The 27529-nt window shown below is 33.0% G+C and overlaps 1 protein-coding gene across 1 annotated transcript in view; it reads right to left on the bottom strand.

Moving 5' to 3' along the window:
• Positions 1-10125, bottom strand: part of LOC127721270 (uncharacterized) — a 28917-nt gene extending 18792 nt beyond the window's left edge. Inside the window, exons 1-4 of the mRNA XM_052227949.1 lie at positions 10066-10125; positions 6367-6443; positions 5434-5505; positions 2200-2299 (exon numbers count right to left, since the gene is read on the bottom strand). Of these exons, the coding sequence (XP_052083909.1) occupies positions 2200-2257 (58 nt within the window). The 5' untranslated portion in view covers positions 2258-2299; positions 5434-5505; positions 6367-6443; positions 10066-10125. The remainder of the gene's footprint in view (positions 1-2199; positions 2300-5433; positions 5506-6366; positions 6444-10065) is intronic.
• Positions 10126-27529: the final 17404 nt, after the last annotated feature.

Here is a 27529-nt window from a genome sequence, read left to right as displayed (position 1 = left end):
CAAACAGAGATTTTGTCAAAAATTCATAACTGTGGATTTTAAATACAGATGGATCTATGTCATTAGTAATGATTTTCGTGTGCTTAATGGTTAATGTTTAGACGATCTAATCTGTTGACGCTTCTGTTCTGGTTTTAATTTCTATATTCCACACTATAGTCATCATCCGTTGGTCAAACAAATATGTTCTACAATTTTTCCGGACCATACTAAACATAATGGTTTGACACTGATCGGGATCTTGATAGTGATGAATTGTAATGTTTGAACATTTTAAGGGTCTGTCCGACACCTTCGTTTAAAAACGATATGTTGTCCTCCTGGTGTCTTCTAGTTTCTAGTTTCGTTGGTTGCCACATTCGTCGACGTTTATCAAATTTCTCCTTTTTGTCATATTGTACTAGTATAAGAAAAATTGGACGGTACTTCGCAGATACCATTAATGAAACATAGTCAACATTTATATATGTAGAGTCACGATTCCGTACAGGCCTGTCAATTTAAAAAGGAAACGAATTTCATACAAAATATATTAGAACAAAAAAGGGGGAAAAATGTCAAAGGAGTTTCTCCAAATTTCAATTCGAAATGTCTGACTCTTCAAAAAATAACTAGTATATATACTAGTAAATGAAACTACACTGTCATTACAATTATAATTCTACATCACAAACAACCTTATACTAATAGCTGTATGGTATAAGATCAATTACAGGTAAACCGTCATCCGTATATAAGCCTACTGTTTTTACCACAGTTCGTTGGGCTTGATATTAGTAACACTGAACTGTCTTTAATGTGGTATAGTTCCTTTGGCAGGTGTTGTGAATGTTTATTTTACCGGTATCAAGTGCTTCTGTGCACTGAATTTGATTGCAATTTCTACTATGTACACCTTGTGATCAAGTAAAAACATCCAGTTAATATATGTATATTACTTGATGATAACTATCTTAATTATTGATTGATTGATTGATTGATTGTTGGTTGCTTAACGTCCAGTGGCAAATATTTCATGCATATTCAGGACGAGAACAAGTTCACAATAAATACAATATGTAGGTTCTGTAATAGATTAAGGGATTAAGGTAGGAGAAATTTAGACTGCCACGGGAAATGAGGGTATATTGGATAGGGACAGAAATTTAGCCTTGCAACAGGTCACCTACGGACCCCTCAAAGAGTTGTTGCAAGGGTTCTTAACGTGCAAAGAGCGTGGCACTCTCTTTACACGAGGCATCGGATTTAACGTCCCCATTCTGACCGGACGTGGCTGCAAATTTGTACATCCCGCACAGCCAAACGGACGCCCCACTTTAGCACGGGTTTTACTGCCGGTCGGAGGAAGACCAATGGTGACCATACTTCTATTCCCCAGTCACCCTTGGGGACCTTAATTATTGAAAATGCTGCAATCAAAGCATAGATATCAGTATCAATCTAAGTTATGCATTCGATATTAAAATATTTTTGGCACAAATTTTTCGGAATTTCTGGTTTTACGGTGGTACCCAACACCTTGACTAATATTAATTTGGCTCGTTTAATTTTCATAAAATTTTGACAAAATGTTTACTTTGACCCTTTGACAAAAATATAAAAATTTCAAAAAATTTGAACCAACCACTTTATCAGAAAAATTTCGTTGGTTATATAGCAGTTTGACAAACACTGATTTTGATCATTGAGAAGCTTAATATTTCCTTAACAATACAACGTAATTAAAACGTTTAGCTGTTTTTTACAGAGTTATCTCCCTGTAGTGTTAGGTACCACCTTAATGCTTTTAAACTTCGTATATGATTTGGCCCTCCAACTATTTTGATTTGAGCAACACTGATTTATGTTCACAAAACGCACGCGCTCGTCTGGGTATCTATGATATGTTTTATTTTTTTATCTTAGTCTGTTCCCATCCCTTGAAATATTGAAACATTGATCACACGATATGGTAACAGTATTACTCTAATTTTGTACTCAGCTTTGACTTACCCTGTTCGTTACAACCTTTGAAATTACAGAAGTCTGAATCGCAACATTGATCACACAATACGGTAACAGTATATATTTAAATATTTAGTCAGTTTTAATTTACCCTGTTCATTACAACCTTTGAAATTACAGAAGTCTGAATCGCAACATTGATCAACCAATACGGTAACAGTATTACTCTTAATTTTGTAGTCAATTTAAACTTACCCTGTTCATTACAACCTTTGAAATTACAGAAGTCTGAATCGCAACATTGATCACACATTACAGTATCACTTCTTTTACCCAGTGGTGTAGTTTGACATACCTGTATCAATTAGAATTTAAAGATGTATTTAGGTGAGGTTTATGAATTTATGTCAAATGACTCCTTTTTTTTCTACGATACAGGGTAAAATATTTTGCCCCATAACACCCATTTAATCCACCATTTGTTACATAAGGAAATGCATGTACCAAGTCAGGAATATGACAGTTGTTTACCATTCGTTTGATGTGTTTGAGCTGTTAATTTTGACATTTGATAAGGAACTTTCCGTTTTGAACATGTTGAATTTTCCTTGGCGACCGGTATTTTTGTTATTTTAATTTTTACAACTGAGGTTTACCAACTTTCTACTTGACAAATAACAAACGAATGTTTTCAAATTCAATTTGTATGGAAAAACTGCTGTATGACGCCTTTATTATATGGTGGCCTGTTCGTACCCAAAATTATCACCACCCCAGTTGGCAGAACTCCTGTACAGGTATGAAAATAAGGATATAGCTTTATTTAGATTTCCTGTTATGAAAATTTTCATCAATAGATATATAACTGGAATTAAAATAACGGTTGCACTTTAACTACTACAACTAAGTGACAACTTCAAAGTTCATTCGTCCTATTTGTGCTAAAAGAGAACACAAGTCACTAGCCAGTAATTATCAGAGGAAATTATTGTATAGTTGACCGGATTACATACCATAAAAAGTTATTGTGAGCTTAAATGAATTTTAATGCCACCAAAAAAGGCACTGAGTTCACTTTAAGTTTATAAAAGCAGAGGATAAGAAAAAAATGGTCCATAAATATTTCAGAAGACAAGGGTTCCATCTTTTATCTGATCCCCTATTTAATATAATTCCTTTATATTAGTGCCACAATCGAGGATTTTATCTCCAGCTATCATTGGTAAACTAAAGAGCTATGGGGTTTTTGATTATGTGATTACTTAGCCGTTTTTATAGTGATTATTTGATCACCAGACCAAATATTTCATGATTATTTGATTATTTGATAATCTAGAACTGTATTTTTGATTATCTGATTATCTTGTTTAAAAAAATAAGTAATGATTATGTGATTATATTGGCAAAAAAATTGTGATTATGTGATTACTTGGACACCCCCATGAGGGGCCTCACTAAGGCAACAGTAGTTCACCGATATTCAAATCGAATAAATCAATTGAAAAAAATATAAATCAAGGCAAAAAACAAAACTCAGGGAATCACATGAACTCAAAGATGAGTGAGACCAGATAATTCGTCATTTTAAGCGTCTCCTGCTACGCATACATCACCCGCCTTGCGAAGTCACACTCAGACAAATTAAGGCGACAGTGTTTACCGATATTCAAAACTCGTAAACCGCATGTACTCCAATAGGACCAAAACCGAATGTGTCGACAGGGAACGCGTTTCCTGCTAAGCATGCGTCACCCGCAATGTGTATTCACATCCAGTCTAAATGTCCCACTCGGGAATAGGACACAATCGGTAAAATTACAAATCAGACGACTAAACTGGTAGCTATGGGTCGAACTGTCACAATCGTAAAACAGTAAATACCACAACAATTGATTATCATTTACTTTGAAGAATCTACACAACATTAATAAACTATCATTTAGTTTGAAGAATATACACAACATTAACTATCATTTAGTTTGAAGAATCTACACAACATTAACTATCATTTAGTTTGAAGAATCTACACAACATTAACTATCATTTAGTTTGAAGAAAATACACAACACTAACTATCAAAACGTTTACTTGCATTTAAAAAAAGACTATTTACTATACATTTTCACGAAATGTTGGGAGAGGCAAATTACAAAAAGCTTTCATAACCCATAAGTGTAAGAAATTCAACAACTCTAGGACATAAAGTAAGAAATTCCTGTAAAAATATTGATACAAAATACTGACGTCACATGTCTAATACTAATTCCAGAACGGAAGGGTTTGTATATATGCTGCGTATAGATACAGGGCCAATGATAAATATTGACTATGCGGTATGGGCTTTGCTCATTGTTGAAGGCCGTACGGTGACATATAGCTGTTAATTTCTGTGTCATTTTGTCTATTGTGGAGAGTTGTCTCATTGGCAATCATACCACATCTTCTTGTCATAATTATTGAATAATAACCTCAAATAGTATAACTTCAGGACAAATAAAAGGTCGAAAAAAAATAGTCCCTTCAATTTGACAGTTGTAGGAAGTTACCCGGCCTGCATATTGCAAAAAAAAACCAACTTCTGAGTCATAAATATATATCTTGGGTGTTGCAAAGCACCATTCTTTTTTTATTTGGTGTTTCTATAATATATATTGGAAACTTCAGGTTACATGGCTACTAAAAGCTTGTTTACAAACAGGAAAGAAAGGGGGGTGACAATTTGATTGGTTATTACCTTATATGCAATAAAATGTTATGGGAAATTTTGTCTGTAGTACTGAACAGGATAAAACTTTACTCATGCCAAGTTTTTCTTTATTTGAAACATGCAGGGACTATTACATGTCAATATATTGTGTCCCAGTTTGAAACAAAGACAAATTCTGCACAATGTTTTGAAGAGTGCCAATTTAACAAAGATTAATAGGGGAAAACAATGGTGGTTTTACTCCTATTTAGAAAAGAATGATTTTCTGAATTTTAACATTAGTTAACTGCAGTTGCCACTCGTTTGCAATATAGAAAAATTGATTTTAAAAGACCACTGAGACTATCGATTTTGTAATATATAATACGGTTTTAATATATGAGCTGCGTCGGATAGAAATCGACCTTATGCAAATGAATACCTATACAATTGTTAACGTATTTCGGGTTGAAAAATCTTTATGCAAAGTCGGTAACTGTTTGAAGAATTAAGTTGATTTAAGAACCCTACACCATCGACCAAAATTCATCTTTCATTTCGAATTTAAATGTTCCAAAATCAATCAAAGTCTTATAAATGTACATGTATACGTGCACTTGCATATCTGACACGCTCAATTTATGATTAAATGTAAAAGGGGTCGATGTGGTTTGATTGCCAATGAGACCATTTATCCACAAGAGACCATTTATACACCAGAGACTAAAAGGATGTGGTTGTAAGCAACTATAGGTCACTATACAGCCTTCAACAATGAGCAACACTCATATGGCATATGATACCTGTCTGTCTCTACAGCCTTGGTTGAAATATACATCTCCATCATCAGCTATAATTTTATCTATATAACATTCCTACAAATACACAAATCAACCTAATTATCCGAGAACTCTCTTAATGCTATGCTATTTCAACAATAAAGATAACGTCATGTCATTGGTTGAATTTTCATTGTTTGAGAGTTTGTTAACCAATCTAAAAGTTTTGGTGTATGCTTGTTCAAAAACTTTGCTTCATTTTGAAGACGCACGTGTTACATCCAAAATAAAATCAATATTAACTTGACAGGACTCGGGAATTTACCTACGGTGTGAGTTTTTGTCAATAATAGGATCATTGAAGTGACATACACCTGTTTTTGTCTCGATGAGATGTTAATCGGCCATCTTCAATTTTAATTGTTTTACACAGAAGCTCACGGTGTGGGAGTTTATTGTTTGTGGTTAATTTTTGTGTCAGTTTTTTGTCTTTACAGAAATAAACAGGATGGGTGCCACTTGTGGAGCAGGATCTGCTTACTCTTCCGGAGCACCTGAAATCATCCCAAGTTTTCGGGGCTGTTCATGTTGCTCGTTTTTCATCGACTTATGAGTTTGAATATCCCTTTTGTAACTTTCGCCTCTGTTTTATAAAAGTGGTAGGTTATACATGTTAATACTTTGGACCAATATATATCAGTCATTTCCCATGTTATATTTAATGAGGGTCTGGATTCTTTAATTTCTTATGTCATTTTTCTCTATTCTTTTTATTTTTTGCCTATTATTCTCTATTCTTTATATTTTAGCACTACCCCATTCCGTATTTTTTTTTTTTTTTTTTTTTGGCCGATTTTTCTCTATTCTTTGTATTTTTTTTGCCTTTATTCTGCACTTTTTCTTCATTATTCTTCTTTCTGTTAACCCACCCAGACCCTCTTAATTGCGTGTACATACCTCGTGTGGACCACAAGTTATCACTCTGGTACAAGAAGCTAGATTGGAGTTGTCCTGACAGCTAAAACAATATCTGTCTTGAAAAAAGAAAGTGAAATTGAGAATGGAAAAGGGGAACGTGTCAAAGAGACATTAACCCGACCAAAGAGCGGAAAACAGCCGAAGGCCATTAGTGGGTCTTGAACACAGCGAGAAAATCCCACACCCAAAGGCGGGCTTCAGTTGGACCCTCAACAAAATGTATACTAGTTCAGTGACAATGGACGTCACACTAATTAACTCCAAAGCATATAAATGAACTAAAATTTTAAAAAAACACATACAAGACTAGCAACGGCCAGAGGCTCCTGACTTTGGACAGGCGCAAAAATGCGGCGGGGTTAATCATGTTTTGTGAGATCTTAACCCTCATTCTATATCTCTAGTGGATGTAGAATATAAACAAACACATCCTGCCAACAACTGGTTTTAGAATAAATGCGTTTATTCCTATGAGTGAATCAATATTAATACCAAAATATGCCATACTAAGCAGGTATTCATATGGCACCAATATAATTGAGGGTAGGAATGCCCTCTATACCGTCATTTTCGGCTACCGTTAGCGTCAAATTGGTTAAAATGTTACAGTGATTCGTCAAAATATCCTTATCGTGATTTTCAGTCACATAGTTATGATTACCGTTATTTTTGGAAAAAAATTAACGTGATTCGTCAAAATCTGTCGATTTTTTATCGTCTAAAAGAAAGTGAAATTTACCGTTAACGTCATTTGGCAAGAATTTTTACCGTTATTCGTCATGAAGGTACCCCCATTACGATCCTCATAATTCCCTTTAATAGCAGACTTAATTTTTTTATAGTATTTAATAAATCGTAATTCATGACCAACAATTACTAAGGAAACAGCCGTCGAAATTATATATGTAGGACTCAAATCTATGGTGGGTTCCAAATGTATGGCAGATTCCTAATCAATGGCAAATATGACGTTACAAATCAAATCTATGGCAGTTTTTTGTTTTCTCCAAATCTATGGCAGATCTTGAAATTGCGTAATTTTCCGGGGAAAAGAGTAACATATAGTGTCACAATTAAATAACGCCATAATTACGTCGTCGTCGCCGGCGCTAACGTTGGCAGAACCGGCATAGATTTGAACACCATTTATAATTTTTTTCTTTTAATTGTATGATGTAAACCGAAAACAAATATTTAACACGGGGCTCACAGATTTCATATTTTTACAAACAAAAACACAGGGAAACACTCTCCCTCTAAAAACAATTAGCCGATGGTTTAAAGGAAGATGTGCTGTACTGTCCGAATCCCGCGATGAATAAAGGCACGGCTGTTTTTAGTAGTGGATATTTTAGGAAAGGAGTTATAATTTATATTTTAGCATCTACGCCTGGCAATGTATATAAAGTGAGAGATGAAATTTACAGGATACCACTTTGACTTAAATCGTCATTAGTTAAAAAAAAATTGATTAACGCTCAAATAAATATTATATGAAAAATTAAACTGTTTGATTCTTTTCATAAAAAAACTGCTTTCTTGTTTGTCATGGGACTTCCATTTTTATTAGTTGGTTTAATAAATAGACTAAACAGGTACCATAAAATTAATAAAATTGAGAATGGAAATGGGGAATATGTCAAAGAGACAACAAACCGACCAAAGAGCAGACGCTTATTTTTCCGGGGCGCATCATTTTAATCCTGAGGTCTGTATTATGGTATAGGAATGTTTGTTTCAAAAATGTTTATAAACATGCTTCCGTTTTCATACATTTTCACTTGTTTAAGAAAAGGAATCAATCGTATATGTACTGCCTTGTTTTCCATATGCACAAAATTTGCCATAGATTTGGAAACAACAAAAATCCGCCATAGATTAGGAAATTACAAAACTTGCCATAGATTAGGATTGTAACAAATCTGCCATAGATTTGGGATGGCATGACGTCATATTTGCCATAGATTAGGGATCTGCCATAGATCTGGAACCCACCATGGATTTGAGTCCTACATATATAAAAAATTTAAAAACACTTACCGCTATACCGTTACTTTGATGATACATTTTTTAAAATGATCATTAATTTAAATCAATACTATAAAAATTTACCCCAAAAGAACTTACTTGTAGATTATGTAAAAAATGCACCTTGGATAAAGTTGAAGACGAAGAACATTTTATATGTCAATGTCCCCTTTATAATCTCTTGAGAAAAGAATTTTATGATAAAACTTTGATAAATTGTAAAAATTTCGAAATGTTAAGCACAAGTGCCAAATTTAATTGCCTTTTTATTCAAGAAAACCTAGAGGTATTTAAAATTATTGCAATTTATATTAATAAATGTTTTGAACTCAGAAAACTATAAATATAGTACATATATGTTTTTATGTAACCCGTTGATAATATTTGCCTGTTAATATTAGATATAATTGTTATGCTTTTTTTTTACTAATATGTGTATGGCTCTGATCTGGCTGTGGTTTAACATCTTAGAGTTGAGATGATAATATTCATATTTATATATCAACATTATTGTGTCAATTATCAAAATCATTGTAATAAATTACTTTGCTCTTCATGGGCCCTTTAATTGGAATAAAAATATCTTATCATATCTTGTAGATCTAATGTGAACAACAATCATTGTCTTTCTTCATGTTTTCTTGATTATGGATATTTCAGTTACAAATTGACATTAAAAGAGACAAACTTAAGATGGGGTTAACAGAATAGAGAATTGCAGAAAAATGGTAAAAACATAAAATATAATGAAAAATAGGCCAGCAAAATAAAGAATAGAGAATAACGTATAAAGCCTAAATCTAGTTTAGTTTTACATATTATTACACGAAGAGAAGATATCGGTTGTAGGGGTGTGGTGGGTAGGGCAAGGGGGTTGCAAGGGTAAAAAAAAAAAAAAAAAAAAGCAAACGTAGAATGATATCATTTGCGGTTAAGCGTAGATATTATAAGTTGTTTATCATAGATATGTCGGGACCTCTATAGCCGACCGTATGGTATGGGTTTTTCTCATTGCTGAAGGCCGTACGGTTGCCTATAATTGCTTACATTCACTTCATTTAGTATGGGAAGATCAGCAATGAGGATGCGGATTAATTTAATTTATATTTTTTAATAGTCAGGTTGCTAAGGGAGCTACCATTTGATTTTTATGGGGGGGCTAGGATGAAAAATTTTGTCATGCATTTTTTTTTAGTTTTAATCTCTGTCCTGCCTTATTATTTTTCACTCTATTCGGTCCTGCCTTTTTTTTAAAGTTTATCCTGACTTTTTGTAACCTAAATTGTCATCCTGACTTTATTTTTGCAAGTGTCTCATCCTGCTTTTTTTTTTTTACTCAAAACTCCTGTCCTGCCTATTTTTTTCAAATTTCATCCTAGCCCCCCCCCCCCCCCCCCCCCCCCCCCCCCATAAAAATCAAATGGTATCTCCCTTATGCGGTGTCTTCTGCCTATTCACACTATTCGAAAATACATATTCCGGCTATTCCCACTTGCAAATAACAATTTATTTTTCTATACCGACTTATTACTTGTTGATCGCCTGTATTTTACCTGTGAATAATCTAAAGTAAGCTAAAATGCATACAAAATGTTTTTATACCATAATCTAGTTAATAATCATTATCCTTATTTCAGAGGAATATCTCACCTGAATATGCAAACGAAAAGAACACAATGTTGAAAAACAAAATTCGTGAGACTTCACTATACTTCCTGCAAAAGATCAATTTTAATTAAAGAAAAAAGACAGTTCGAAAAACTTAGAATATTACCATTAGGTTTTTTTGTAAAACAACATTGATTTTAAACTTTGTGTTGCCGTCTCATCTAAGGAATGGCTGTAATATTTTTTCTGTCTATGAAGTAATAACATAAAAAAAATGTGGTGCACACTGAATAACCTGCATAGCGATAACCATTTTGTGTTCCTTATTCAAAGACTTGTACATGTGTCATTTTATTTGGGAAATACTTATATATGTAGATATACATCAAATGAGTTTTGTGACTTGATATTACCAGTTTGAGAGAAGAATATGAAGACCGATCGACAATTGATTTTATCATACATCATGTCAAAATGCCAGATTTTGATTGGTTAATACGAGGGAGACAATTTACTTTATCCCATGGCAAATACTCTATTGCCCTTCACGGAGACGCTTGCTCAAGTGTGCGCTTTAATAAATACGGATGATGGTTATGTACAAGACGACATAATTTTATTACTTTGAATTTGAAATTTAATAGACAGTAATAACAGAACCTTCAGTATAATAAATTAAATAACACATATCTGAGAGTGTGATAGAGCAGATTGTTACCCCTCGAAAAGACGTTGTCAACCTTGGCTTCGCCTCAGTTGACAATGTTTTCTCGGGGTAACAATCTGCTCTATCACCCTCTTAGCTATGTGTTATTCATGTAATGCCAAAGCTTTGATTACAATGCAAAGCGTGAACACATGATCATATGTTGATAAGTTTGACCGCCGAGTGTCTGATGATTTTTTTGTTATGGGTTGCTGTCTCATTGACGTGTACCCAAATCACCTTTTATTTATATTTATGAAGAAATTAAATAATGACTTAGGGCACCTCGTGGTTAATTGAAGGTCTCGCAATTAGTGAAATAAATACTCTGAACAAGGGGATAACATTTAAAGACCAAACAGCCTATTGTTGATGCGCATCAACTAACGCAACTTGGTAGTGACATAAAAGCTCTATGACGTTGTTTCTAGCCATGAAAAAAACCGTCAAATTATAACGTCCTATTTCGCGTTTTTCACGGACTCCAACATGGTGTACGCTTAAAACTGCGTCTTCCAAGAAAAGTGGAATTAAGCGTCGTACTGATACCTAGTGGAAATTAAACACAAATGGACACAAAAGATACTACACTATCTGTAACCTCCGTTCTAATAAAAATAATAATAAAAATATAAATTTTGAACTCGGCTTTTTTGCATTTGCGCCGATCTGCATTTCACTTTTTTTCTTTCACTTGCGCCGATTGTGTACAGGTAAATTATAGGTGAAAGTTATTTTTTTATTTATCATATAAACCTCTTCCGTTAGCCACTTGTACATATGTTATGAATTGTCAATTATAACATGTATATAACTGTTGTCCCCTGCTCACAAAGGGGAGGTGGGAGTAGAATGTCGAGCAGGATAAGTCAATTTAAAAGATATTTGTGCACTCTGTTTACATCCACTAATATCACGGAGTAAAATCTATTTACAGCATTTCAAAGCACCACAATAAAATCCATAAAAATGTAATACTAGTACAATGAATTATTATCTTGCCGAGAATTTATATGCCATACATCTGATATATTCCTTTCTTGTCATTTTATCTTTTCTATACTTGTTGTACTTGCCAATAACGAAGTCCATCTTTTCTTTCTCGTGCCAAAACGAAGTTCTCGAACAATATGACCAAAATTATCTCAAACATAAGGGAACACTATTTATATCCATATATTACCATGCAATATACATTCTAGGTTTACTACATGTACATGTATTTATTCGTATAGCAAATAAAGTATCGGGGCTAGTGATAAAAAAAATAAAATAGGCGCTAATGAAATTCAAAGAATCAAATCGGCGCAAATTAAAGATCGATTTTTTTTTTAATTGGCGCAAATCTCGTACGCCCGTGTAACTTTACACTGGTAAATTTATATGACTTACGCTTAGAATTTTAACTTAATATGTGATTTTCAAAACTGAGTTTTCAGAAGGTTAGGCCGATAAACAATACTTTCTAGAAGTTTCTATATATTGGCAACGTATGCATGTTGAGATTAACTTATTCCTTTAAGACTCTCGTAAAATAATGGTGATCTTGCAATGAAGTTAAATTTTATCTATACTGCTTAATTGACAAAATCTTATAGTAAAAATAAAAATGATAAAGGTTCATTGTCTTTTGTCATTTGTTTCATTTCAAATTGTCTCAAGGAGAAATGATAAAGATTTCGCCTGATCTCACAGAAGCTTAAGGCAAAAAATATAAGAAATTTATATACTCAGTGAATGTGAATTAAAATAAAAATTTACGGTTTTTAAAACTAAACTTGTTGTAAATTTAACTTATGACAAAAACAATTGCTTCAAGAATAAGATCCAACATAAAATTTCTCACTTTCAAAAAGCTACAATGACTGGAAAGATTGAAAACAAGTTTCGGCCGGCAATCTATACATACAACCTTGTCTTTGTTTTAATTTCCAAAACGAGCTATTTAGATTCATAATATTTCATCCTGTTTTGAGAAATACTTTATAGTTTTCAACGGAAAATTATTTCTTAAATTCTAAATCATTTTTTGAATTAAAAACTTATTTGTATTATATATTTACTGTCTCGTTTATTCAAAACACGTGAGGTAGTAATAACGGGGATCGTATTTTATGATAGGTTAAATGGATGTAAAACTTTAATTCATATATTATACTTATAATTTTAATTTTCTTATATTTTAAATTTGCAGAAATAATGAATCCACAAACTAGATGGAATAATTTGTATACGCTCGTCTTAGTCGGGACACATAATGGTATAAAGAAGTCCGTCCGTGCTAATGTCTGTCCGTCTGTCAACAGTAGCGAAAGAGTGCGCTAGGGCGAAGTTCTGAAATTGATGCGACAAAAAAACCCACACATCTAGTCTAATATAGTCAAATAGTCTGTAAGTTAGCCAGTGTCATCTTTCATTTCTCTTTTTATTTTCAATGAATTTGCTAATGAGAGGGAGAGGACAAAAACAGACTTTCCTTTCTTAAGCGTCGTAAAAGGTTATTTCGAACAATTTTTCATTCCGACGGATGGTGTTTCTGAAGGTTAATTTTGTGCGGCAACAACATCATGAGATCTGATACTGATACATACATGTGATCTCTTGTATTACCGGATAATAAAGTAGGTGAATATAGTTGTTATTCTTGATTCTTGAAAATTAAAATGTGGGTTTCAAACGTCCAATTTGCAATTTTTTTCAAACAGTGCGCCAGCAAGGTAAACTTGTACTATGACGTCAGATTCAATGTTCTGAAGAAAGACAACTCTTTTCTTCAAAACGAACGAGAAAAAAACATGAAAATTAATAATAACTTTTTTGAAAGGTCGGTGACATATACATTTTTTTGCTTTATTTTGAAGAGTACACATGGCACTTTCCTTCTTGAAATTTTTATGAAAAAATCACTGGTAGATATTTTTTAATACTTGAAACATTTTTCATTCTTGCGTTTTATTTTTGGCGGGAATGAAATAAATCATTTTTTTAAAGATCAAAACAATAAAAGTCTTAAACTCTTGAACCTGTATTTGATAGACACAAATCTACTGTTTATCATGAAACAAGAATTATGCTTGTAGGTTTGATATAATGGGATTTTTTGAGAGTTTAAATAACAAGCAAATATTTTGTTAATATTCGGAAAAACACGAAACTGAGGTTGCTATAGTGACAAAACTAAGTCGGTGACCCCCAATTTTTTTTATCATATTTTGTTCCTTAAATCATGAAATACCTTCACACAAAATTTTAAGGAAAAATCACTGGTAGAACTGAATAGGCTGTTTGGTCTTTAATATGCAACTCTGTGAAATCAACGATAACCGCGCGAGTTTGTGTGTTCATGCATGTATCTAATTAGTCGTAATACATTCGAAAGAATTTCTCTAAAAATATACACATGCCGCGATATGAACAACGCTCAGTATATAAAGTGAAAATGTTTATTCAAGAAAGACTCCGTATATGTAATAAATATAAGTAAATAAGTAAAAAATTGTTCTTATTATTATTATTGTAAGAGCGCTAAAAATTCGTAAGACCTACCACATTATGTACGCCTATTTTTAATGTAAGAGTGCAAAAATTTCGTAAGACCTACCACGTTATGTACACCTATTATTTATTCCAAGTTGATAAGAAAGGGTCATTTAGAACATTAGGTCATAAGCCACTATACAAAGGAACAGTACAATATATGAGGGTCTGAATGGGAGGGTTTTCATTTCTGTAATCTTCATCTATTTTTACCATTTTTCTTTAATCTTTATCTATTTTTATCATTTTTCGTTAATTTTTTTTACCATTTTTCTTTAATCTTTATCTAATTTCAGCACCCAATTGTTCTATTTTCTTTATTTTTTTCCCTAATTTTCTCTTTTCTTCAATTTTCAACTATCCTGCACTTTTTGCCCTTTAGTCCCTCTTCGTTAAACCAAATCCGCGACCCCATATATTCTAACAAGTCTGATACGTCTGTCCGCGTCTTTTTTTTAATGATGAATGGTCATAAGAAACAAAAAACCTGTATAACCTGCTTTAGGGGCCAGCTGAAGGACGCCTCCGGTTGCGGGAGTTTCTCGCTGCATTGAAGACCCATTGGTGGCCTTCAGCTGTTGTCTGCTCTATGGTCGGGTTGTTGTCTCTTTGACACATTCCCAATTTCCATTCTCAATTTTAACCATAGTGTGTAAAACAGTATACTAAGTATCTGTTTTTTATATTCTATTGTTATATTTGAATGCATTCATTGTATTTAGTTTTAATATTTTTTAGAGGGCCACATGAAAGATTAGTTCGATGAAACACTGTGTAAAAGCATTACTTACTTACTTTCGTATACTTACTTATTCTTTCAAAAATAGGCTTTGTTCATTGTTGAAGGTCGTACGGTGACCTATAGTTGTTAATTTCTGTGTCATTTGGTCTCTTGTGAAGAGTTGTCTCATTGGCAATCACACCACATCTTCTTTTTTATATGTACATGGAAATAGGCGTACACAAAAATACAAACAACAACAAACATCACATCATCCATGCACATATCTTGAATATGCATTTATTTCCCGTGCCTGAGTGAGATATGAAGATTAGTTAACCTAATAAAATTCATATTTCACAAGGACATCACTCGAAGGAAATATAACTTTTCGAGGGTGAACAAATCTTCAAATCTAAGTAAGCCAAAGAAATGTTTCATTCCGATGCTTCTACTTTTTTTTCACTTCCAGAAAATAAGATATTAAATTAAATATTTCTTTTTCTTATCAACTTCCTTATATAAGTAAACACGACATTAACAATGATAATCAATCAGTACCAATAAAAATTTAGTCATTTATTTATTTCTTTTGTTTTTAGAGTCGAAATAATTTTGAAATCGAAAACAATATAATATCATCTCTACAAAAAATCCCGTTCAAAACGTTATAAACATTAACCGCACGTAACGTCGCCCGGACGTTCAGAGGGGAATATGTTACTCAGAGAAGCCTGATTGAATATGAAGTTTTGTTCGACGTCACGTGTGAAAGTCTCAATCTATCAAATGTTGATTTCGCTCTTAATATTAACATGCAGTGGAATAATGAGGGGCCTGATGGGGGGGGAGTCTCATCACGATTCACGAGTTGATTTTTTTTTCAATCACGATTCATAGAAAATAAATTTCCATGATCACGGATCACGAAAATATTAAAAAAAAAAAAAAATCTGTAGAAAAACGGATCACGATAGCAAAAATGCGCCGATCACGAAGAACGAAAATAACCCATCAGGCCCCTCAATAATTGGTCACGTTACACTGTTTTTAACTAGACTAAAACGGCGAACCAGTTTTAACTTGCTAGACTTTGACAAAGGTAGCCGTACTCTTCCTACCCTGGCACTTTGACTCTTATTCGTTCGGTAATTTTAATCCAAGTAGTCATGTGATTGACAGAGAGACAGCAATTTACTTGAAGACTTTTGATCAACCCATTTTGACGAAAAAAATATTCTGTTCAAGCAGATGACAAAAAAAAAATCTGAAAACAAATTTCCCCCATACCTTATAGTGATAAATTTTGAAGAAAAAAATTTTGACTGATAGCGTTGAAAAACTAAATAAGATTTTTTTTTCTGAATCAGATAAAAAAAACTTTAAGAAAACATGGAAAACAAAATTAAAATTGAGAATGGAAATGGGGAATGTGTCAAAGAAACAACAACCCGACCAAAGAGTTGACAAAAAAAATTCTGAATCCAGATTCATTTTATTAAAAAGTCAATGGTTACAGAATTCACTAATATATTTAGTCTGATGTCAGTGATCTATGTCCCGAAATACTTTTCCTATGAATTTATGTCCATGTCATCAATAGTCCTTAGACCTACAGGTAAAAATGTCCATGTCCTTTAATTAATTAGGAAGATTGTCCTTTTAAAATCTTTTAAATAATCGATTAACAACAAATCAATTTGATCACTGAATAAAGTATGATTTTCATTTGGAAACGGATCTGCCATTCAAATTTGTAATCTACTTATTAAGCTGATTTGAAATGTGTATACACTAAGAATAGAGGGAAATATACTAGCGGGTTTTGTTGACATTCTTTTATTAATACCTAAATGTTTCGCGGGAATTTGTTTCCCGCTCATACTGGTTCCAGGTGCGTATACTTTGTGCATTCGTTTAATGGGATTAAAAAAAGGTACCAGTGAATATTGTCGTCTGCTACAGAAGAAGATAGCTGTTCAAATGTTTTCGATCTGATCACTGCCAGATTAGCGTGAAGAATAACAGTTTGGTTAACTTATTCAACGTATGTCATCCGTAAAATCCCGTTTTCTGTGTCTTACAAGTTACAGGGGGGAAAATAGATATGAAATTTTTGACTGATGAAAAATCCAACTGCATTTCTTTTCACCCTCATCATTTGACATTTGTCAACTATTAGCTTTGAACATTGATTTGTAGGGCATTTGTTTACTATGGGAAGATCAGCATTGAGGATGCGGATTAATTTAATTTATTCTTTATTACTATTAGTCAGGTTGCTAAGGCACCACCATTAATGCTTCGTTTTGGGTAACAAAAATAGGGGGGGGGGGGGGGGGGTGTAAGGGAGGTGTATTTTCTGTTTCATTAATAATCCCCTTAAACAGCAAATCTCATAATGCTTATAAACAACTTTGGAATTTGTGCACTTTCCGGCGGGGTTAAACATGTGTGAGATCTCAACCCTCCCCCTAACTTCTAGTCTAGCCAATGTAGTCTGTTGTCGTGTAGATAAAACAAACACACAACAATACGCACAGTAAAACTCAGTTTAAAAGAAGTCCGAGCTAGTCTGATGTCAGAATAGGCAGTGATTTTCCTAGTGTTTAGGGGAAGGGGCCCAGGGCCCATGAAATTTGGCCAGTTTGGGGAAAATATATTAGTTAGTTTATAAGGAGGGCGAGGGGTTAAAAAATATTGTTACAGCTAACTAGCCCAGGACTTATTGGCAGCAGGATTTTACTAGCCCTGTTCCAAGAACTGCTTGCCCGAATATCCCTTACAAATCAGAGTGTGCTGCATAATACAGGCTGGGTGTCATGTTTTGAAAGGGCATTATACACTATTTAATAAAATAAATCAAATGAAGTTATGTTTTATTTTTTAATTATAACAAGGATCTTCAGGCATCTTTTTGGAATTCAACATCAAAGACAGCATTGTCATTTTCATCCTGAATGTTCAAGTTTTGATTTCTGTCCTTTGACCTTGGTCCAGGCAATTTGTGATGATTGATCATGCCTGGTAGTTTCACTCAATACTCAATCCTGGCCTCTGGTTTAAATTGTGATAACTCTGGACCTTCATTCATAACAAGAAGCTGGTTCTTTAGGTGAGACTGTGTCATTATACTTCTCAAGTTCGTTTTAACAGTTTTCATATGTGAGAACCCCCTTTGACTTTCACAACTAGCTGTGCTTACAGAAATTGACATTATGCACTCAACCAGCATAGCAAATGCTGTGTCCTTAACTGATTCTTGTAATATGTAGCTAGACATGACTTAAACAACATTTTCACTTTTCAGATGCCTACACTTTACTTTGAAATCAGCAAACTGTCCAAGGATTTCGTCAATTTCAACCTCAGTAAAGTGTTCATTTAGATATTCAGCCATAAGTGTTCTGATTTAACACAGACCATGCAAAGCTAACTGCTGAACATCAAATGGCCATTTACTTATGTCAAAGATTCTAAATAAGCAGAGTGGTTCCTGCTTCAAATTTTCAAATCTCTTATTAATGTAAGATATTAGTGTCTGTAAGGAAATTTATGATATCCTGGTCATCTGTGTAGGAAATTTTACAATTTGCCAAATTTCTCAATTTAACGCCTTTGTACTCATGACTGTCTGTAAGGAAATTTATGATATCCTGGTCATCTGTGTAGGAAATTTTACAATTTGCCAAATTTCTCAATTTAACGCCTTTGTACTCATGACTGTCAACATCATACATTGTTCCAAAGTCATTCATATTTTTACCTGGTACAGTGTTTAAAGCAATAAGTTCCATTACTGTAGATTCAACGAGATCATTGGCTTGAAAAATCAGGATTTCGTTCTTTTGAAAACACCTAGACAGTTTAGTAAGAATAGGCAACACATCTAACAGGAAGTGAAGAACTTTGACAAATTTAAAAGAAGTCAAGTCATTGTGATACCCTTTAGATTTATTAGCATCATCTGCTCTATTACCATCCTCATAATTATGCGCCAAATGACTAACAACTAATGGAAAATTATTTTGCACAGCTTTAATTGCCCTGTCCTTGCTTGCAAGCCATCTCACTTGTTTTACTCCTGAAAAATGTGTCAAATCAGTTTCAAACATATTTGAGATTTCCTTTATTTGGCGCCTACTCCGTGGTGAATAATGATAAAAGTTAAAAATTCCTTTCAGTGTATTTTCAAACTTTGTCATGTAGGTAAATTTTTTATTTGCATCTAAAACTGCCAGTTATAACTTATGAGCAATACAGTGAATAGCAAACACTCTTTCAGACACTGCATCTTGAATTTGTTTTACTACACCACTTTTAGAACCAAAATTCACCAAAGCCCCATCAAAATTAACCATTAACAGATTTGGATGAGTCCCATCATTGGCTTTTAACTGTTCAAAATCGAGACCAACAGATTTTAACCCTTCTTTTATCGCCTCGAGTATCCTGGGATCATCTGCAGAAATAAGTGCAGACACTATGTCGGTCATTCGAACCACTGGTAACTTTTCAATTTGATCCATATACCTGAAATAAAAGTTCAATTTGAGTAGGACTTGTACTATATTGTACTCGGTCGGTGACCAGTTAATAAGTTCAGACTTGACTCTGAAATATAAAAATAAGGAGATGTGGTATGATTGGCAAACTGAGCCACCACCAAAGTTTAATTGTTTTAACTTTATCAGTTTCACACACAAGACAATGTATAAAGATTTTGAAATATATGTGCATTGGGGTAGACTTAATACCATCAGAGACATATCTGATACCATACAATTCATTGCCCTTTTTATACACAGGTATTTTACTTTTTTTTAAGCTAAAGTTATAGAAAAATTAAAGGAATCTATAAGGAAGAACAAGAATAAACATAACTTGATACCCTTTTGTCGATTAAAGGAGGCATAAAAATGGATATAAACCGATTTTGTCAGTTACTTAGTTAGTGTTAATTTACAAAAAGAAAACAGTTAACTCTTTCAAAGAAAACTTTTTGCTTGTCCAATGGAAAGGGAAGAATTTGAAACATTTGAAATTTTACTTATATGAATAATGTTTACATTTAACATGGCGTACGTACCTTATGTCAATTATTTCCTGCTTTATAACCGCTGAATCTGTTGAACCATCTGCCATAACACTTATAAAGTTGACCTTGTTCATGTCAGCCTTGATTCCAATCCTTAGTACCTGAGCTATGAACTCAATAAACATTATACATTATACATGCTGTAATGTTTTGGTAATTTTCAAAGTCAATAAATCCATTCATTTGTTGGACTTCCATCATAAAAATAAAGTCTGAGAAGGGTTTTCCCTTTTTAGCTACTGCATAGGCTGTATTAAACAGATATTTCATTTTGTTTTTTTCTTTGTCAGATAATTTCACTAAAGCTTTAAAAATATGCTTTTCGACGGGAATCACCTTTTTTCTATAAACTAGTTCATGTTATCCGTTGTAGTACTATGGGTCGTTAAATATTTTCTGGCACAAAAAACATGTTCATTTGTTTTATCGTGGGAAACAAGTGGATCAATTCTTATATTTGATGTCCCCACATACAAGACAGATTTTTTATTTGCATACTTGGGGAAAACACCGACAGTATTCGCAGTACATAGTCTCGGGTTATTCATCCTCCACAACTGACCTTGCCCACGGGAATCTTTCATTCCATGTCGCTATGAACGTTCTTTTTCGCTTGTCCCGATCATACTTTCTATTTTTTTAGATGTATTTTCAGCCTCATTAGTATCCCCTTCATTTACCGATTTACGCTTTGAAGTTGATGAAGTTCCTGCGGTGGCCGTACAGCTTAGCCACAATCAGATGTACATTTTGTGTTTCACATGAAGTCAAAAATGAAGATCACATCAGGCAAAAACCCTTTTTATATTTTGGTACAGAAATGGTTTAAATTATGAAAAATGGCCATCATAAGGCTAACACTTGAAGCATTTATATAATTACATGCAGTTTTGGGAAGAAATATTTAATATTTTTATTAAATAAATGGGGTTTTAAAACTGTCTAATTTTCTTTAATGGTTGCCTTCAAGACATGGTCACCAGTTTCAAATTTTTGGCCAATCACAAAGACAACAAAATATGTTTAGAATTATTGAATATCAAACATTTTAATAAAAAAAAAGTGACAAGAACATGTTTAACTCAATTATTTCAAACAACAGTAACTTTCTTTGATCATTACTCTGATCTGATCAAACTATTTCTAAAATAATCTATTAATAACAAAACTTTACAAAAAAAACTTTCTTTTGGTGTGTAGAACATTAAAATAACTTAATGCATATTCTTACAATAAACAATCAAAATTAGGAATACAATGTATATGTTTTGTCTACGGACAAGACATTTTATTGATATTTAATTAAATGCATTATTAAAACTTAATTTTGACATAGTTGAAAATGTTCTCTTGACAAAATAACATACATTTTATCATGTTTATCTATCAAATGATGCTGAACCTCGAGGAAATTGGAAACAAATACATTGTGATAATGTCTACGGACAAGACATTTTATTGATATTAATTGAATGCATTAAAAAGATAATTGTTAAGATTAAGTTGCCCATTTAATTTTAAGCTGTGTTTTTTAATTTTTGGAAAATATAAAAATGTACCCATGATTCTTTACATATCTCAAAATTTTATTGATTAAGCAAAAATGAAGACACATTCTTTCAACTGAAATCCATAAGTCTGACTGTTTAACAATTAAACTTTTATTAAAACTCAATTTTGACATAGTTGAATGTGTTCTCTTGAAAAAATAACATACATTTTATCTGTCAAATGAGGCTGAACTCAAGGAAATTGGAAACAAATAGATTGTGGTAATGTCTATGGACAAGACAATTTCAGTTGAATAAACAATCTGTTAGAAATAATTGTGATTATATTTATGTTGAAAATACTGAGTTTTAATGTGTTTAAAGAACTTTCATCACCTATAAAATAGATTTAAGTTCCAAAGTAGACAAATAATTGAATTTAATACTTGTTATGTACAAGTGTCTTGTCCATAGACACTTCCTCATCTGCTGGTAATCCTAAAATGCAAAAGATAAAGTCAGAGAGAGAGAAATACTATTTCTTCATTTGATTAAGTTTATCGTTTAAGTTATGAAGAAACTGGAATAATAATATTGAAGTAAAATAAGGTATGCTTTATATGACTGACAATTTGCCACTTTTTAAAATCCACTCCTGTAAAGTAATTTTACAAAAAATGAGAACAGTTAAATAACCATCAATTAATCAAAAATAATATATTTCTAAGTTTAAACAACACATAGGAACAATTTAGATCCATAAAGCCATGCAATATTGATATAAAGTCATGTCTACGGACAAGACGTGTCTACGGACAAGACATTCTGACATTTTTTTCAAATTCTTCCTCTATTAAAAGATGGTAGAAATTAATGTTTGTAGTGTTTTCATATCTACAAAAGAGCAGGAACTTAGCAATGCAACATTTATGTTATTACACTTTCAGTTTACTAGGAAATGCATGTCTACGGACAAGACATTTTTTCACTTTATTTGTATATCCATTTTAGATGGCATATATCTCCAGCTAGGGTACTGCAATATAGATATATGAGGTAGTTGTTGATAATTCATATACAAGAAGAGAAAACAAAACACATAATAGCATAAATTTCATTTATTTTTCTCTTTTATTACTACACTATACAAGGTAAAAACAAAAATACAAAATTGCATAACGAACGCATAGTATTCCACTTTTTATCATAACTTTGTAACCACTGAAGATTTTTCGTTGCAACAACCAGCAAAAGAAAGATGAATAAATTGTCTATAACAGTGAACCAATAATGTAGTTCAAATTAGGTTCACTTATTAACTATCAATTGATAAAAACAGTGTATTTTTAAATGAAACAACATAACGTGAAATTTTACCCATTTTTAGCGTGTATTTAGTGTTTTTTTTTCAAAATGGTCACACATATACATGATATTTGATATGCATTGTGAACCCTGAAGCCCTATATTCTTTCCTTCAGTTCAAAGATGTAATACTTAAATTAAGTTCATCTTCTTGTCTATAGAAGCCTATAACATAGACCTAATATGAAATGTACATCTGATTGTGGCTAGGCCGCGTAGTAAAATATTTTCAAATTGATATATTTTGTTGCATTGACATTGTTCCGTGCTCACTGCATGAACAGTTGTCCGACAAGACAGATCAATACCGATCAATACACAATACCCCCGGTACCGTTAATTGAAAAACTCAACAGAAGCAATGCACAATATCCCCTATAATTAGAAATTGATATTGAAAGTGCAAGAATTGCGATCAATACATGTTACCGGGCCACCCTGATTTATTTGTTCTATTTTTAAAACAAGTTACTGTGCATGAGGACCTGTACAAACCAGTTCAAATTCTTGGAATCCCGGATGACGTAAATGAATCTGATTGGCTAAGATATAAAAGTGATGAAGGGATTTTCCACTATCTAGTTTAGAAACGCCAAGATTTTTTTGTTACTAGTCCGCCGGGCATACTGGGTTACAAGTTTTGATTGCCTGAGGTGTAAATGTCTAGTCCCGGGTGCGGGCTAGTGGATTTTTTAACCCCTGATGGGCATACAGCTGATGCTTTCTAGGGGGGTTTGGAGACGATCACTGGCTCAATATAAGGCCAAGTAAATTTAATTAGTAGATTTTCATCCAAATTTTTGAAAAAAATGGGGTGGGTGGGAGGATTTTATTTTTTATTTTTTATTAGATATGAAACGCTCTTGTGACGTGTTCTTCATATATGCAAGTGTAATAATAAGGTTCTATCATGTATATACATGTATAACGAATCAAAGATACAGAGAAATGCAAAAACCAAAATTTGAAACAGGATGTTATTAATGAAACGAAATTATCGACAGTTACCGGTAACGAAAATGAACAAAATCCGGAAATCGTAAATTTTTCAAAATAAAAAAATTTGGGGCGGAACGATTTCAGAGGGGCGGGCGGGGATGAAAATCTATCAATTAATTTTAATTGGCCTAACTGTTTTATTATACCAAACAAACAATTAAAAGTAAAATGTTTTAGCAGATTGTCAAAACACTTGTGTTAGAAAACTTTTTTTGTATGTACAACAAAGGTAGACTCTTTCTGTAAAATTTTGAGATGGCCCTAAAAAGGGCCATTTACAAGAGATATCGTCCACACTAGATAAATTTCCAAATTGCCATATTTGTTTTTGTTTATCTGACGTTAAGTGACGTCATACTTTAACCCTTTCACCGATAGCTGCCCAGACAGAAGCTACTCTGAGACGATGGCTTCCCTGGCTACTATTACTCAAGTGGGAGATCTTCATAATAAATGTCAATAAAAAGTTGTCTGTAGTATTTTGTGTCTTTATTTCATTCACTAACACCATGTTCACAGTTTTGTTCATGTTTTGATAATTTTTTCTTCATAAAATATTCAAATTTTCAAATTTTCGGCATTATCTAGGTGAAATTCTCAAAATTCTACTTTTTGACCCAAAACGGCAAAATTTAAAAAAATTTAATGAGGCTGTACAAATTCCTTACACTGAACGATGTCCATTCCAAGTGTTTTGTACATAAAACGACATTTTATGTCAAAAAAGTATACTAGTTTGGCTTCAATTCTTCCATATTCTTTCAAAAAAAATGTTCCCTCATTTTAAATTCTCGTAAATTCCGTAAATTTCCTCTGATTTTGACACAGTTTTCAACAAACGGAAACGCCATGTTTTCACTTTCATCCGGGTATTCAACAAAGAAAGATAACTCGTGTTTGCACTGTTTTGAGCGGGAAATATAAAAGAGGTATTCTGATCCCGGTAAAACGGGACTCATCGTCAGCTGTCTGAAGCGTGAATCCCGGTAAACCGGGACTCATCGGCGAAAGGGTTAAAGGGAGTTAACTCGTGATCATTGAGGTATGACAAGGGTTATTCACCTGGGAATAAATGAATTTTCCTGCGTTTCGGCTAGTAATAGCATGAAAATGTCTGTATTAACGGTTTGTAAAAAAGGTATTGTCCAATCAGGATTGATTACAAGTAAAAGGTATACATGTAAATGTATCACACTTTCAAGCCGTCCTTTGAAGCGACTACACAACAAAATTACATTTTGGATAATAAATTTAATATCGCAAAGTTGTATGCGTAGTGTAATTTTTATTTTCTGAATTTAAATTTTAAAATGTTATACAGATTATAAGTGTATATTTTGATTGGGAATGAAAGTTCTTTATCAACGTAAGTTCTCGTGTTGTCCCTATGAGACTGTCTGTCGAAAGATATTTTTGCTAGAGAACACAGGTTTCCAGAAATTTTAGGACCATCAAATACTATATGGTTTTATCTCTGGTTTTTCCTGAGCGTGTCTTGGCCGTTGGTACGGGGAGGAACTTTCTTCAGTTATTTGTAAATGATCAGTGATTAATAAATGTATAGATGGTTACTCAAACAATGTTTGAAATATTTGTTATATAAATATATATGTTGTATATATCTATAATAAATTCCGGCGTCCAGCGTACTTGACGGGCTAGTCGGCAAAATTAATTTTGTATTTAATTTGTATATTAATTATGGTAAACGTACATGGTGTACATGTAAGAAGGGTGTAGGTCTGTCAGTCGTTAATAGAGTAAATACTATGGTTGTTCGATGGAGGCTTCAATTTGTTGGGGTTATTCATCGCTCCTCAGTGTTCTAGAATTCCCATTTCCCGTCAACCTTGGCAAGTTGATTTAGGTTACGGAAAAGTGGAAATTCAAACCTTTGTTGTCCCTGGGCAAGAAAAATTAAATTACAGAAACTTCCTATTCATACAGATCAAACGATTGATGTAACCGTTTGAATGTATTCTTTTATTTCAATCAAAGTCTCAAAGCGAGATCGTTGTTGTTGGTGTAAATCATGTAGGGGTTCTAAAGTCTAGGGGAGAAAAACGTGCACATGTGTTTTGCGATCACCGTCATAAATACGCCATATATTCTATCAAATATTTTGTATATCTAGATGAACATGACATTGAATTATCAAGACAATCACAAGCTAGTTAGACAAACTAATTAATTTCAAAGGAAATAACAGTGTTCATAATTTCAAATCGAACTTCATCTATAAACAATTAAGCGATAAAAGGAATAGCAAAATTATGAAAACATTTTTAGAATAGTATAAAATTCAGGCAAAGTTCATTAAACTTGTGGGAAAGTAAATTTTTATTGATACCAACTTTTCCGTGGAAAGTTGCATATGTATAAAAATCCTAGAACACTGCTGCCAATTTTTGGAAAAAAATCGAAATTAAACTATGACACGTGATTCCGTATTAGCCAATCAAATAATTACCATATAATGTAAGGTATAATAATAATCATTATATGGTTAGTAGATCTGTGTTTCCATTTTAAAATTAAATTTTTTAACATGATTTTGAGTTGGTCGATTTGTCTTACTGTGGTCGCAGTTGTCCCTTGGCCAATTAAGTTCATCCACGTTTCTAATGATAGGATTATTTCCTTTGATTATTGGTTTGTGAAAAAAATGACTGCAAAGTTTTTATTTCATCTCTGACATGTGTTTCAAGTTTCCTTAAAACAGCTGTCATATTCAGGATTGTGAACATTGAGATGTATCAACATTGATCAAGCAATTGATAAACTCTATTGGCATGACTGCCAACTCTAGTTTCCCTTTTGATATGAGGTTAGTTAATTTTTCACTTTTTGGTGGGAATAAAATGGCTATAAGGGTCTGTGTTCAAATTATGGTTGGTCAAGTGCCAGTAAACAGACATATGGCCTATTAAATATGTACATGTATTTCTTGGTTGGTTTATCTGACCCTGACCTCATATCTTTGATCATGGTAAGTTTATGTAGTAAAACTTTATAATTAAAACTATCAACATAAAAATCAATGGTCAGTCAAGCATGTGAGACATTTCAGCATGTAGGCGGAACATGGGTACTATTTTTTTTGCCTCCGCTTAGGCAGGTGCCTACCTGATAATTAAGCTCTGGAAGGTTATTTGTTTTTAAAGGGTAGATATTAAATAAAATTGAGAATGGAAATGGGGAATGTGTCAAAGAGACAACAACCCGACCACAGAACAGACAACAGCAGAAGGCCACCAACAGGTCTTCAATGCAGCGAGAAATTCCCGCACCCGGAGGCGTCCTTCAGCTGGCCCCTAAACAAATATATATATTAGTTCAGTGATAATGAACGCCATACTAAACTCCAAATTGTACACAAGAAACTAAAATTAAAAATGCATGTTTCACTTTGGTTTACATATTAGTGCAATGTCACGTGACTTGACAGACTGGAAAAAGAACTTGAGATTAAAAATATGGTTTTCTATTTATAATATTTGAATTCTCAGTTTATTTATTTTTATGACTATTTTAAAATGTGTGTTGTTAAAGCTATATTCCTTATATTTCGTTTTTATTTCATATCAAAG

Source organism: Mytilus californianus, unplaced genomic scaffold, assembly GCF_021869535.1.
Source record: "Mytilus californianus isolate M0D057914Y unplaced genomic scaffold, xbMytCali1.0.p SCAF_12, whole genome shotgun sequence".
Lineage (NCBI taxonomy): Eukaryota > Metazoa > Mollusca > Bivalvia > Mytilida > Mytilidae > Mytilus > Mytilus californianus.
The sequence above is the reverse complement of the archived record's forward strand: the minus strand, read 5'-3'. Positions and strand labels throughout refer to the sequence as shown.